Source organism: Apodemus sylvaticus, chromosome 2 (genome assembly GCF_947179515.1).
Source record: "Apodemus sylvaticus chromosome 2, mApoSyl1.1, whole genome shotgun sequence".
Lineage (NCBI taxonomy): Eukaryota > Metazoa > Chordata > Mammalia > Rodentia > Muridae > Apodemus > Apodemus sylvaticus.
The window spans coordinates 90,857,871-90,874,215 of NC_067473.1; the positions used below are offsets into that span (position 1 = coordinate 90,857,871).

The following is a 16,345-nucleotide window of genomic DNA, read 5'->3' on the forward strand; positions in this document are numbered from 1 at the left end:
AGCTGCTGAGGCCCTGAGTCTAGACAAAAGCCTGGCAGGCTAAGGTCCTTCCCCTTGGGCGATGACTGTTAATTGGTTCTGTCAAGTGGCCAGGATGGTGGAGTGTGCCTGTGCTCCCTGAACGTGCCGGGAGAGTCTGCTAAACTAATAACCTCCTGGCCGGGTTGGCTCACAGATGGTCCACCAAGCAGCCCAGGGCCTGGGGTCAGTCCAGGGCCTGTCGGGCCTAGAACCCCGCTATGTTAGCCTTGGGCTATGACTCTTTTTTTTTTATTCGATATATTTTTATTTACATTTCAAATGATTTCCCCTTTTCTAGCCCCCGACTCCCCGAAAGTCCCGTAAGCCCCCTTCTCTCCCCCTGTCCTCCCACCCACCCCTTCCCACTTCCCCGTTCTGGTTTTGCCGAATACTGCTTCACTGAGTCTTTCCAGAACAAGGGGCCACTCCTCCTTTCTTCTTGTACCTCATTTGATGTGTGGATTATGTTTTGGCTATTCCAGTTTTCTAGGTTAATATCCACTTATTAGTGAGTGTATACCATGATTCACCTTTTGAGTCTGGGTTACCTCACTTAGTATGATGTTCTCTAGCTCCATCCATTTGCCTAAGAATTTCATGAAGTCATTGTTTCTAATGGCTGAATAGTACTCCATTGTGTATATATACCACATTTTTTTGCATCCACTCTTCTGTTGAGGGATACTTGGGTTCTTTCCAGCATCTGGCAATTATAAATAGGGCTGCTATGAACATAGTAGAGCATGTATCCTTATTACATGGTAGGGAATCCTCTGGGTATATGCCCAGGAGTGGTATAGCAGGATCTTCTGGAAGTGAGGTGCCCAGTTTTCCGAGGAACCGCCGGACTGATTTCCAGAGTGGTTGTACCAATTTGCAACCCCACCAGCAGTGGAGGAGTGTTCCTCTTTCTCCATACCCTCTCCAACACCTGCTGTCTCCTGAATTTTTAATCTTGGGCTATGACTCTTAGCTGACTTTGCCTGCTAGAACTCTCTGGCATCCCATAGTCAAAATAGCAGCGTGCATGCCAGCCTGGCAAACAACCTCCTGGCCGGGTTTGCACACCGATGGCCCCTTGAACAGCCAAGGGCCTGGGTGCAGGCCAATGCCCGTTGGGCTTAGACCCCCGCGATGTTGGCATCAGGTTATATTTGCGTACCTCAGTCTGTCTGATTTCTCTGGTGCCCGAGATCCAAGATGGTGGAGAGTCTCTCGTAACTGACTGGCGGGAGGCAGAGTTCTGATGTGGCTTCTGTGGGGTGAAAGGCGCTGTAAATCTGCCACCCCTTGCAGCCCAGCTGGCCAGCAAAGGTCAGTGGTAGCGGGCGCTGATTGCCCTTCCGCTGGACCAGCTGCCACTGCTGCTGCTGCCACCGCTGCCCCCTCTCTTGTTTAAAACTCCTAAGAAGCAATGGGGTGAGGCCTAAAATGGAGACCCTCCCTCACAAAGGACTATCTTCTAGATTTGTTGTTAGATTATTTGGCTTATTTTTCCCCCTTCAGATTCTAGAGGCACTATTACTGTAACGCTATCTAAATTGTATTGAACTTTTGCATAAGTCTATACTCTTGGCCTTTGAGAAAGACTTGCAAAATATAAAATCCAGACAAGTAAACTCGATGAGAACAACTTTTGATGTCTCCTTTTTCTATAGCCTACTATATGTCTTTGAACTAATACCATTTTTGTTTGCTCATCTATTAAAAAAGGGTAACTGTTAGCTCCTAAATTATAATTATTCTTTTCTAGCAGTTCACACTTTCTTCCTCTGTTGCTTTCTTGGTACCAGTTCTGCTGTGCATACTTCACATCTTCAGTGCACTGAGCACGCACCCTTCTCCTGGCTATAGCTCTTTGATTGTGCTATGCATGACTTCTTACATCAGCCTACTCTATTAAGTCCAAAATTTGACACAGTAGCTGCTCAATGGATATTAAATGGGTATGTCAATGAGTGCATACGTTTTGAAAATAGGTGCATATATAAAAAAGCTTCAATCAAGCCAGGTATTGCCACAGCAAAGCACATGCATCTCCTAGAGCTTTAATCTAATCTCCCTGTTTCCCTTTACATCTCTGATGTATTGACTCCTTGTCCTTCCAAAGAACAATGGGCCTGAGTTAGAATTTATGAATAGTGATCCAAAACTGTAATGGAGCTTAAGAATAAAGCTTTTAAAACATTGATCTGGATAAGGAATGATAGGATATAATAAAAGTTTATTTAGGGCATAAAATTTAAAAGGCATGTTCATCAATAATTCATCAACTTTCCTTAAAAGGATCCTTAGTATAAATCACTTCTATTTAGCACTTTTAATCAATTCTAGTTGCCACTACTCGCAACAGCTTTAAAAAACACACCTGTGAGAATCATCTATTTGTATCAGTATTTACTTTAAAACTGGAATTAAAGTTACTTTTGAGAAGAAATTTATCATCATAGTAAACAAGAGCATGTTGGGAAATACCCAAACAACTCAGACTATTGCCAAGACAATAGCTAGTTCTCCACAAACTAACAGAAAGTCCCTATCACTGAAGACAACATTCACACAACTCAGTGAACTCAGAATGAGATTGTTCCTACATGAACTGCATGTTCTAGTGTCTGTGATTTGAAAAGGCACTTAGGAGGCTATGGAAAATAAGCAATAACCCAACCACAAAAACCTTTGCTATCCAATCTATAATCCCTGTAAAATATGGTAGGACAATGGTTGTGCAAACTTTATGGGAGCCTGACTTGACTTAAGACATTGCTTGGGTAACCAAGAAGAGTCTAGATAGTTCAGAATGCTAGGGTAAAACCAAACACTACTGTTCTAAAATAAGTAACAAGAAAATGTCTCTTAATGTTATTCTACTATACACATAGATCAGTACCTTATTTAGCCATCATCAGAAAGGTTCCCCCTATCGTAGATGGAAACTATATAGAGATACAGAGAACTATAGCCAGACATTATACACACACACACACAGAGAGAGAGAGAAACAGAGAGAGAGAGAGAGAGAGAGAGAGAGAGAGAGAGAGAGAGAGAAACAGAGAGAGAGAGAGAGAGAGAGAGAGAGAGAGAGAGAGAGAAACAGAGAGAGAGAGAAACAGAGAGAGGGGGAGAGAGAGACCTTGGAACATACAACTTTAAATGATATGCCTTCATCAAACCCCTTCCCACAGTTCAGGGAAACCAGAAGTAGAGAGAGGAGGAATCCAGGTGACAGAGGGAATGGAGGACACTTAAAGAATAATGTCTTCTAAAACAATGGTTCCCAACCCATAGGTCATGACTCATTTTCCGATCTCATATCAGATATCCTGCATATCAGATAACCTACATATCAGATACCAAATTACAGTTACAAAGTAGCAATGAAATAATTGTTTGATTGGGGTCACCACACATGAGGAATTGTGTTAAAGGGCTGCAGCATTATAAAGGCTGAGACCTACTACTGTAACACAACTGAACAAAGCTCATATGAACTCAGAGCTGGAAGCAACCACCAGAGGGCCCACACAGGTCTGCACCAGGTCTCCTGCTTGCATAATGTAGCTTTCAGTTAGTGCTTTTATGAGACTCCTGAATGTTTAAGTGAGTGGGTCTCTGATTCTTGTGCCTTTTCTTGGGAATCTTTTATTTTTCCATTGGCTGTACTTGTCCAATGTAAATATGATGGTTTGCTTTATCTTATATTTTATTTTATTATGTTTTGTTGTTATCTATTAGAAGTCTGATCTTTTCTAATGAGAGACAGACTGGATCCAGATGGGAGGGGAGGTAGGAGGAAGTGGGAAGAATAGATTATATTGTATAAGAAAGGAATCTATGGTTAATACACGGGGAGAGGGAAAATTAAGACAAAACAATATGGCAGTTTGCAATGTTAAATAATTGCTGTAAAGATTTTTCAGCAAAACTGAAAGGATGTAGCTAATATTTCATATCCAAATATGCATTGAGATGTTACTATATATAATTTATTCATGCCAAGTAATGAATACATTTATTACTAAAATCTGTACTATGCAAAATAGTACATTTCTTAATTTTTATTTTTAAGGTTTTTCCATCCCATATTTATAATTTTTTATATTTTAATCCTTCCCCAATCTCTTTTTATAAACTGTCCACTTTCCTACCTCTCTAACTTAATGTTCTTTCTCTTTCTTTTTTTTAAAAAAATATCATTGACTACAGTTTATATTGGCCAACTACTCTTGTATATGAAGCTTGCCCTGAACCCTGATTAATATAACAGGGGTCACACCATTAAAGAAAACTGTCTTCTCCCAGCTTGGTAATGCTAGATAATAAGTTTTATGGTTTTTTACTTTATTTTGTAAGTATTATATTGAGGGTATTATTGGTTTGTTTTATTTTGCTTTGTTTTGTAGATTTGTTTTTCTGATAAACATATTGATCTCTGATGATTTGATAATCATAATTTAATAAAATAATACTATTTAATAATACTATTTTTGTCATATTTTGTCTGGTTTCAGTGACAGGGTAAGAGTGGTGGTATCAGAAAAAGAATTTAGAAATGTTCCTTCAGTTTCTCTTTTATGGAATAATTTGAGTACTGTTGTGAGCTCCTCTTTGAAGGTAGAACTGTACACTGAATCCCATTTGCCCCAGGCTTTTATTAGTTAGAAGATTCTTAATTACTGTTTCTACCTCATTAGATGTTATGGGTCTATTTAAATTATTTACTTCATCTTCATTCAACTTTGATAGGCCATATATATCTAGAGATTTATTTATTTGTTTTAGATTTTTCCAGTTTGGTAGGACTATAGCCTTACAAAATATAACTTTATGATTCATTCAATTCCCCAGATGTCCTTTATTAATACTGCTCTTTTTATTCCTAGTGTCATTAATTTGCAAAGCCCATCTATCCTTTAACTAATTATGTTAAATGTTTATCAATCTTATTCATTTTTTGAAGAACCAAGTCTTTATCCATTAATTCTTTGTAATTTTTCATTTCTATTTCATTAACTTCAATTTTGAGTTTGATTATCTCTTACCATCTGTTCTCAGTGTTTTTTGCTTTTATTTTTAAGCTTTTAAGTATTATTGAGTCATTAATATGAATCACTTCAGTTTCTTGAGATGGACACTTACCCTTCCAGCTGCCTTCTCTTTGTCTTAAAGTTTTTTGTGTGCTTGTGTTCATTTTCTTCCACTTTGGGGGGGGGGTTCTTATTGATTTCTCCCTTCATGGGGTTTTCATTAAGTAATTTTCTGTTCATGAATTGGTATACTCTCTGATAACTGTCAATATCCAGGTTTATTACCTATGTGTTCCAATGATATGCAGAATTTTATTTCAATTTTTATATATTTATTGGGAGTTTCTTTATGTCATAATATGTGATCAGTTTTGGACAACATTTCATGAGCTGCTGAGGAGAAGGGATATTCTTTAGTGCTTGTGTGGAATGTTCTGTAATTGGTTGTTAGGTCTATTTAACTTATGTCATTTAACTTCAGATTTTCTCCAGATTTTATATGAATGACTGGTTGTGAGAAGAAGGTATCAAAGCTGCATATTTTCTCTGTATTAAGGAAAATCTGTGATTTTAGACCTAGTGATGTTTCTTTTATGTGTTGTTGTCTCAGAGTTTGTTGTGAAAATGTTTAGAATTGTAGTATCTGCTTAGTAAAGTTTTTCTTTCAATGAGTTTGGCACATCCTTTCTTATCTCTACTGATGAGTTTTGTTTTGAAACCTTTGTTTCAAACATGACAATAGCTACACCTGTGTTTTGCTTAGTTCTATTTGCCTTTCACATTTTATTCTAAGATAAAGCCTGTATGCTTCAGGATTTTTCCTGTCCACATTAGACCTGTGATTGGAGCTAAGAATTGCAGAGACCTGGAGCATCTCTGAGTAGTGATGAATCAGTGTGGCTATGACCAGCCATAGGTTGTTACAGTATCACAATGGTTAGAACATTGGGATAATTTGTCTAATCTAGGTGGGCAGATTTTATCATTATCGATTGGCTTTGAAATTATTGCATTGGCATCTTGTAAATTGTGATTTTATTGACACATAAATATGATTGGTTAACTACAAGCTTTAACAGTCTTGATTTTACTGGGTTAATGGCTATTGTGATATAAAACTGTGAGGATGGCGTATCTATTTGGTTATTGGAATGTGGGACAGGGCCAGCTGGACCCCACCAGGACATAGTGCTGTGAGCCCTCTGGGCTGCTACTAGAACAGGAAGTGGGCCAGAGAGTTGGTGTATTCATTATTTTAAATTTTTCCTGCAACACCTGTCCTTGAAGTTAAGGTGTGTGTCTTCAATGTAGAAAATAAAAAAGGATGGACCCTGTTTATTAATTTAGTGTGTGACTGTCTTTGTTTTGGGAAAATGAGATCATTAACACAGAGTTATTTTTGAACAATGTCTATTAATTCCTGTTTTTGTCTAAGATCTACTTTGTCTTGTAAGATCGACTTTGACTAACTGAGGTTAGTTATTCCCAGTGCTCATTTGGGTGTACCTCACCTTCTTTCGGACTGAAGTTGCCTCTGTAAAGTTGGCTTAGGCAGCATAATTCCTTAAAATGGTTTTTACTATGAAAAGTTTTTCTCCTTCTTTAACAACTGATAGTGTTGCTGAATATAGTAATATTGTCTGGCAAGTGTGATCTTAAAGAACTTGTGGTACATCAGACCAGGCCCTTCTGAATTTTAAAGTCTCCATTGAAAAATCAGGTTTTATCTGAAGAACTTCTTTTATGTCACCTAGTGACATTCTTTGGTTTATTTCATTATCTGTTCTTCATTTTGTATGTTTGTCACTTAGATTATTCTTTGTTCTGGGTGTTCTTTTCTGGCCCTGTGCATTTGGAGTTCTGTATGTTTCCTGCTTCTTGGCAGGACATCTTTTTATTTGCATGTATAAACTTGTCTTTAATTTTTTTGGAAAATATTCTCTTTGCTTTTAATTTCGGTTTCTCCTCCATTTCCAGCTATTATTTGAATGTTTACTTTTAAAATAGAGTTTCTGGATGTTTTGGATCTGCATTTGTGCTTTTATTATTTTAGATTTAATGTTTTCATTGAATGATAGATCCATTTCATCTTTTCTCTTGTCTCTTCTACCTGACATTCAATCTCACAGTTAATTCAAGCTGTTGCTGAGTTTTTCCTCTTAGTTTTTCTTTTTTAAAAATTCTTGAGCTTTTCATTTATTCCAAATTTTATTCCAATCCAGCTTTTCTCCAGAGAGTGTATCTCTTTATTCAATTCAATTTTCATATTTTGAAGTGTTTTTATTATTTCACCCAACTCTGGTATATCTATCTGTGTTCAGGAATGTATTGAGATCCTCTTTTAATTCATTGAGTATATTTGTAATTACTATGTTAAAATCATCATTTTGTGCAGAAACTGAGCTGCTTTTTATGGAAAAACTAGGATGGCAGTGCTAGTTCCTGGAAGAGACAGTGTCTTGGTTCTCTTGTTTGAGTTTTGGGGGCGATCTAGGAGATCTAGGGAAAACAAACTGCAAGTGAAGATATTTTAAAGCTTATAACCTACACTGGAACAAACCGCAAGTGAGACCTAGGCTCATGGAGTTCTGACATGAATGGGACATTTTGGTCATTTATGGGCATCTGCTCTAATTCTTTCGGTCTGTTTATGCAAGCTTTTACTCCAACCTGCAAGGTTGTAGATCAGCTTAATGTTGCTGATTTTTCAAGCCTTTGGCTACTCTGGGGGTGTGGATAAGACTTGCCATGGTTCTAGGCTGGCACACAGTTTTCGAGGCAGACAGACAAGAGTGGGGGACGTGCTCTGGAGGGCCTCTAACCTGTGGAGGTGACACTCCACAGAAGAGAGGCATAAGGCAGTGTTTATCTGGTAGGCAGGTCAGTGGATTTGCTTTGGCATTTCCTGACCATAACTGTGATTTGTAATACAGGTTCAGACTGCAAAGTCCCAGAGCTTCACAGTGGATGAAATATATGATAAATGGGCAGGCAGGAGTCTGTATTGGCTCTGGAAGTCTCTAACTCAGGTTTTAGGTGGAGCTTCACACCGTCTGAGAATCCAGTTATGTAAAAATGTATTCCTTTTTCTAGTCATTAAATTCCTGCTTCACCTAAAAGAGTTTTATGTAAGGCAAGCCCATGAAAATAGAGAGTTCCCAGGGCTAAATAATTTTAGCAAGAGTCAGGCACTATCTCTCATGAATGATTGTTTAAAGCTTATAACCTATACTGGAACAAGCTGCAAGTGAATATATATGTTCATTTTTTTAATCATCACTTAAAACATGATGTAAGATTGCAAGGCCCTATTAATTATTAGACTTTGATCATATGTACATTTTCCTAAAATTTTATATTAATTTATAATTTCATAACTTTTCTGTTTCTAATTACCTCACTGGCTACTTCAGAATGTTTGCCATATGTAGTCAATGGTTAGTCCTTTATTCTGTCCCAAACCCAAATGAAGAATATAATGATTTAACATTTGTTCAGAAGTTATATTTTTATTTTTATTATATTTATTTATCTATGTATTTGTTTTGGTGGGAAGAAAGCAGTGTACACTCCACAACACTACTGAGGAAGTCAGAAGTAAGCCCAGGAGACTCACATTCTTCTTCTATCATGTGTGTCTCTAAGGTTGAACTCAGGCCATTAGCCTTAGAGGCACATATCTTTACTTACCAAGCTTGTTTATAGGCCCTAGAAGTTTTACTATAAACTTTAAAGTGTATAAAGAATTTTCTATCCAGATGGAATGTGTTTTACATATCATATTAACACATGAAATTATACTTTACAGTCATTTATTGTATGATACTATTGAATAAAAAATCAGTAATATGACAAAGTATGATTTATTCTCTCAGGAGATTTAATCTACTGATCTAATAATCAACCACTAGTCATTATGAGGAAATATTTCCATCACAGAAAAAAACTCAGTAGCTCAACAAAAATGTTGGAATTTATTTTTTAATGTATTATGTAATCCAAAAAAACTGGCAACTCTACTCTGGTATAACACCTCAAGTGTCAGAGGTACAACTCTCTGCCTTGTTTCTCTGTAGCTTATTTCAAGGGCACCAGCCATTTTATGCTCATTCAAGCTAGAAAGTCACAGAAAGACAGCAAGAACTGGTACGGGTATCATGTGGTTATAGTGCATTAGTTCAAATTAGTCACATGGCCACACTGAGCATACAGAGAGCCATAGCCTGCATTTATTCTTAGTGGCACTAATATTGGGGACTATATAAAAGGAGTGGGCCCCTTAACTGTCTTTTACTATTACTGTCCATTTACTGATTGATGTAACGCTAAGACAATTTATCTTTAAAAATAAATACATAGATAAAACTTTAAAAAAGAAGAAACACTGGTAATTTCAAAAGCCACAATGACAAATGCAGGACAAATAACAAAGTATCCTTGTTATTAGGGAACATCAAAGTTGGTACTAATTTTTTGAGTATACATTACTATCAGTAAATGAAGCTTTTTGACCCTGAGAATGAAAACATTTTCCTTGGGATAATTTTTGAGTATTCCTAAAAGCTTTACAGAGTTTACTTGTGCCTTCTAGAAAAGACCAAAAGCAAAATATTATTATGGATATCAAAGATGGCTTCTTTGTGTGTCTCTACAGAAAAATTATTCAAAGAAGAATTTTTTGTATATATTGGCTTCTACCCAAGTCATTCCCCAAATTCTGCATGGACTATTTATACTAACAATGACTATCTGTAAATGTTCATGTGTTTGAATTATTTCCTTAGCAGTTAGGAAATTAATATTAACAAACTATTGAATTTTCTGTCATCTGCCAGCCTGTTTCAAAACAACTGCACACTTAACACTTGTTCTAAACTGAAAGCAGCCAGTGTGTTAGCTTTACCAGGAACAAAGTCAGACTTAGGAGAAGATACTTGTGTAATTATCCTGAAATCCTAGTTTTTGTCCTTAGTATTACATTGACTAGTGGCTAAGACCTGTAAGCCCAACATTCTGGAGGAAGACCAGGAGGATGGTAAATTCAAGGCTATCCTGGGATATATGAGAATTGTACCAAATTAAATAAAATTAAAATTAAAAGCATGTGAGTGAAGCACTGAGCACAGGGCTGAGTACAACATTTCCTAATGGAGAAGCAATAGAAAGGAAAGGAGCTGAAGAGTTTGCAGCCCCACAGGAGGAACAATACTATGAACCAACCAGTACCCCAGAGCTCTCAGAGACTAATAGCACATATGGAGGGTCCCATGGCTCCAGCTGCATGTGTAGCAGAGGATGGCCTGGTTGGACATCAAAGGGCGGAGAAGCCCTTGTCCCTGAGAAGACTTGATGCCCCAATATAGGGAAGTGTGAGGACAGGGAGGTGGGAGTGGGTGAGTTGGTGAGCTGGGGGATGGAGGATAAGATAGGGGGTTTTGAGAGGGGAAACAGGAAACGGGATAACATTTGAGATGTAAATAAAGAAAATATCTAATATAGATAAATAAATAAATAAAAGCATGTGAGTGAAACTACTTTGTCAAATTTGTTAAATTAATTTATCAAAAAGATGACTTTTTATTATTTTTATTAGATATATTCTTTATTTACATTTCAAATGATTTCCTCTCTCCTGGTTACCCCCCCAAAAATCTCATAAACCATCTCCCCTGGAAAACATTAGCCTAAGTGAGGTAACCCAATCACAAAAGAATGCTTATGGTATTCCCTCACTGATAAGTGTATATTAGCCCAGAAACTTGGACTACCCAAGACACAATTCACATATCAAATGATGCCCAAGAAAAAGATGACTTTTTAGACAGTAATTATAGTAGAGAATCTGTTTTTTGTAATGAAACATATTTCTATCAATGTTGTAAAGCTACGTGCCAAATAACTTCTAGTATGTGTGATATTCTAATTTTTTTCAACTACATCTTCTGAATATTTGCTATTTTCAGAGTAGAACATATGTTAATGTTTTTAATCTATCTTCACACAGGTGGACAAAATATCTAATGGAGACAGTAAAACCATAGCTTCTTAAAAATCAGTTGCATTGCTGATGAATCTCAATCTGTCTCCAAATAGCAAGAAAGAGAAATCATGTTCTTGAAAAGTTTAGTTACATTCATTTCAGTTTTGATCTGAATGTGATGGACTGAGAGATGACAAGAAACAGGGTGATCAAGCACAGTTCAATAATACGATGCATCAATAATATATAAACCCTATTCCAAAGTTAATTTTTTCAAAGCATGAAATTGTACTTAGACTTTGTCAGCTAGGCTCTTTAAAGAATGTATTGTTTTTAATGAGCAATGTTTATTGACATAAAGATTTTTTTCCATGTAGGAGGAGCCTTTTGTAATGGTCTCTGAAAATGTCTTGGGAAAACCGAAGAAATACCAGGGATTCTCCATTGATGTTTTGGATGCCCTATCTAACTACCTGGGTTTTAACTATGAAATTTATGTTGCACCGGACCACAAATATGGAAGCCCACAAGAAGATGGGACATGGAATGGACTGGTAGGAGAACTTGTTTTTAAGGTAAGAATATATTTATTTCATACCCCAAACTTTACCTGTAATCAATGAAGGCTGTTTTCATAGGATGGAGCTTGAGAGAGATATTTGATTGTGGTATTTAGTCCAACAGATTCATGCAGTCCCACTTAATGAATGCTGTGGAGAGAAAACTGGATAGTAAAATAAAGTTTACATTTATGGGTCTCCCATAACAGAAGAGGACAAGTGCAATCTTCCTTCTTTGTGTTGGCCTTCTACCTGCTGCATCTGTCAGTTTCCTAGGATTTTCTAATGTAGGTTGTTCTTGGGGTCAGTCAGTTATTTGAGATGAGTTTACATGTATACTTTACCTCATCTGGTTTCCTCTTCTATATCAAACTCTATTCATTGATGCATTAGCTGCTAACATTCTGTTAGAACTCCAGTGGATTTTTAATTGAAGTGACTCCTCAAAGACTATGTCATATAATAGTACTCCTAACCTGCTGCAGAGGCTTGGGTCAGATAACTAATTTCAAAATGGACCCCTATGAAGAGTTAGGGGAAGGAATGAAGGAGCTGAAGGTTTTGCAAACCCACAGGAAGAACAACAATATCAACCAACCAGACCCCCCCTCCAAAGCTCCCAGGGACTAAACAACCAACAGAAGGTACATGGAGAGAGGGGGGATGCCCATGGCTCCAGCTGGATGGCCTTATTTGGCATCACTGGGAGGGGGGCCCTTGGTTCTGTGGAGGCTTGATGACCCAGGATAGGGAACTGCTAGGGCCCTGAAGCAGGAGTGTGGGGAGGAGCACCCTCATAGAGGGACGGGGAGGGAGGAGTGAATAGGAGCTTGTGGAGGGGAAAGTGAAAGGGGGATAACATTTGAAATATAAATGAATAAAATAACAAACAAAAAAGGGAAAATTTTTTATACTTTTCAGATTATCAACAGAGACCCATTGTTCATCTGATGGGTTCAGACAACAAAGCACATCATGTCTTGTATATACTAAGACAATCAGAAATGTCAATCCCCTCTTTTCATACCTTTGACCTCAAAATTCTTTCATTTGCTCTGTTATTCTACTGGCAACCCAACAGCTTTGACTTGAAACAGATACTAGCCATGCTTATTAGTTACGCATTTACTTAAGAGAGTTTTATCTTAAGACAATTTTCTAAGGCCTCTCTGAATCACACTATCCACTTTTGTGCAAAACAGTCACTGTGAAGATTAACCAGAATAATCAATCTGGAAACAATCAAGGAAGGAAAGTATGTTTGACCAATTAGCCAATACTCATAGATTGGTAACCCCTTCCCAGGTGTGGTGCTTAAAACTATTATAAATTCAACATACATTTTGCAAGCTGATTGACAGGGTTTGCTAATAGGTCAGATGGGGAGGTGGAAGAAAGATCAAAGGGAAATCCTTTCATCTTATCTAGCCAAGCACAGCAATAGAAAAGATATCCTTTGCCTCCATTGTCTTCCTAGCTTCATTTGTAACTTTGCTCTAGATGCCATCACCTGTGCACTGCACCTACAGAACTTTGATTACTTTCCTTCTCATTTGCTTGCTTCTTTATACGTATGCATGTACACATATAACCTTGCTGTTTCTCTTTCCCCAAAGAGTGTCTATTTCTGAACTCTCTCTCTCTCTCCCTCTCTCCTTCTCTCTCTCTCTCTCTCTCTCTCTCTCTCTCTCTCTCTCTCTCTCTCTCTCTCTCTGTGTGTGTGTGTGTATGTGTTTGATTATAACCAAATCTAGATTCTGTTTATGACAAAAGAGTATGTAATATTTCATCATTATTTCTGTTCATTACTTTCTCTATTTTGCATGTATCTACATGTATTTAAATCTAAATTCATCTTATTACACTTATTTGTGTGCATGTGCACATGTGATAGATAGGTAGTACATATGTGCTACAATACATGTAAAGAGGTCAAAGGACAACTTGAGGAAATCAGTTTACTCCTTATAATGCATGGGTCCTAGGGTTGAATTTATAATTTCAAGCTTGCTAACAAATGCTGTTATACACCAGGCCAACTTACTGGCCTCAATCTTAACTCTGCATAGGGGAGAAATTTTCTTCTGAATTTGTTTTATTTTTCTTGATAGAAAGATCTCCAGTTCCATCCATTTTCTTCCAAATGCCAGCATTTCCTTCTTCTTCATGGTTAAGTACAATTCTGTTGTGTATCTGCAACTTATTTTTTCATCCTGTCATGTGGTATAGAACATCAAAGCTAGTTTCCTATCATAGGAAATTGTGAATATTGCAGCAAATAATATCAATTCAGTAGTGTGAATGAGCTAGCCACTTCTCTGGTGAAAGACATAGCATGGTGTTTCAGTTAGCTTGGAGAATATAATCTTTTAAAGTTTTTGAATACTTTGCCCTGCAAAGTTGCCTTCTGATCTCTTCTGCCTCTTATTCACAGTGTTCCAGGCTATAGTCTTTAACCCTTCTCACCTTAGTAAAACCTACTCCTGCATCCGTTTGTATTCTGCAGATACCTTTCATGCATCTTATTTGTTTTTCAGTGTCTGTTTAAAAGTTGTCCACAGAAGCCTGCCATGGTCACAAGATTCATAAAAAGCAATTCTCTTCTCCCTTTTCTGTCTTCTTCTTCTTTTTAAAAAATACATGTAAAAATATTTTTAAACTTATCTACCTGATCATTTTAGTACCCCATATTAAGTTGTAAGACAATATGGGATTTCTTTGGGTATTGGTAAAGTCTCAATATTTAAGAAATGAGTTAAATGATATCATACAGCATTAGGTAACAACATTATCCCAATTATGACTCAGTGATTATTTTTCTTTATTTTCTCAAAACTGCCTGCTAAGTTTTACTTTATATCTAAAACCTTCCCATTTTCATGGCCAGACTAAATGATTTTGCCTTTTTTCTCCTAGCATTTTAGGCATCTAGCATATTCTATTCTGTGACTCCCACTTTCCTGAAATTGACTTGAGAGTGATAATCCTGACCAGGATAGGGGAAAATAGGGAAAGAAATAGAGAAAAGTACTCTGGATGTTGAGTAAAGACTAACAGTTTACAGACAAGTATCAGTGGACATATAGAAGCCAAATATTGGTCAACATTTTATGGGTGCTGATAGCTGAAGTCCTCATAATCATTCCATAAAATGGAAACAACCACTCTTCCTATGAGATGAATAAAAATGAACATGGCAATGAGAATTTTAAAAGCTTGGTCAAAGTCAAATAGCTAATAAGAGAACTAGAGTCTGAACCATTGGCTGGCTCTAGAGCTGTGGATTGTCACCAGAGCCATCCAAACAGAAAGTGAGATAAGTAATTTGATATAAGAGTCTGGAGTTCAGACATGGGATCCGGAATGGACATACATTTGAGGCTCATCAGCATATAGATGGAATTTAAATTGCCCCTCTGCCTTTCTTTGCCCCATTTCTCTTCTATCTTCAATCTCCTCCACAACTTTGCTCCTTCCCACTGCTTGAAAAAGCATTCTCATTTCAAATATAACCTTTCTGTATTTTCTAAGTTAAATTAATTAGGTGTCTTTGGTTGCAAATGACAATCCAATTGAAGTGAAAAGATAATTTAATGGCTCACAAAGCTAAGCTGCCAGGGACAAGATCCAGGCACATTTCATCAGGCCTTGGACTTACTTTTCCTGCTGCAGCTCTGTTTCCTTGGTGTAGTCCCAGTTCTTGGGCAGTCTCTCCTATCTTGGCAGCAAGGTGACTTTCAGCAGCTCCAGGCTTAGGTTTCAGGCTCTCCTCTATCCAATATAAACATTAGCATTCTTTTGCCAATAGCTCTGATTCAGAATCTCAGCCTTAATACACACTGGCTCTGACCATAAACTATTGTGTCCAAAAGGAGGCACTGTTCCCAGTATCAGACAGATACAGCATGCCTGTGTCCATCAACAAGATAGGCACTGCTCAGTGGCTCCATCAAAAACATGATGATTAACCATATGCAGTGCTGCACAAGGGAAAAATTGCCCAACTGGAGGTAGGGGAAATGGTTAAGAAGCAAATACTATCCATTTTTATGTGAAAGGATAATTATCACAATTATAAAGAAGCTATCAATAGTTTCACATACACAAAGCAGTAAATTAAAAGCTATAGTGAGCATATTAATTAACTTACAAACAATAGGGTGCAAAATGTTTACAAGTCCAGGATGAAGATGTTTGTGTCGACACTTGACAGGCGTATGAAGGGGTTGTAAGATCCATAATAAATTTTAAACCTCAAATGAAAATAAATATCACAGTCTCCAAAGAAAAACATGGTGAGCAGGGTACCCAAAAAGAAATCTATTGCAATGGGGTAGGGCATTTAATAATTCAACAGCACAGTAGGTAATGGAATATGATTGATTTCATAGAGAAAAGACACAATTTGTATTACACCTTTAGTTAGAGTTACTTTCTGTTCTGCATATCATTATATAAAATGTCAGTTGATTGAAAGACACATATTTCAGTTCACATATGTGACATTGCTTCCAATTAACATCCATCAAAATTAAAACGTAAAACAATTTGGAAGTGACTGTGGGGTAATTACTTACATGAATCTAGGACTGAGTCTCGCTATCACAATGCTTTGCAGTTTGTATTTATTTACATTTAATACTCACAACAGAAGGGATAGTTGCACCTTAATGCTGCAGGTAACAAAATAATGCAAACGAGCTTTAATGTGGCAACATAGCCACATTAAATTCTGTCAGTCTGTTTTCAGAATCCAC

General features: G+C 37.1%; 1 protein-coding gene across 3 annotated transcripts in view; it reads left to right on the forward strand.

Moving 5' to 3' along the window:
* Nucleotides 1-16,345, forward strand: part of Grid2 (glutamate ionotropic receptor delta type subunit 2) — a 1,574,882-nt gene that overhangs the window by 1,162,719 nt on the left and 395,818 nt on the right. For all 3 annotated transcript variants that reach the window (XM_052173841.1, XM_052173840.1, XM_052173842.1), the window contains one exon: nucleotides 11,406-11,603. In XM_052173841.1, coding sequence (XP_052029801.1) covers nucleotides 11,406-11,603 — 198 coding nt within the window. The remainder of the gene's footprint in view (nucleotides 1-11,405; nucleotides 11,604-16,345) is intronic.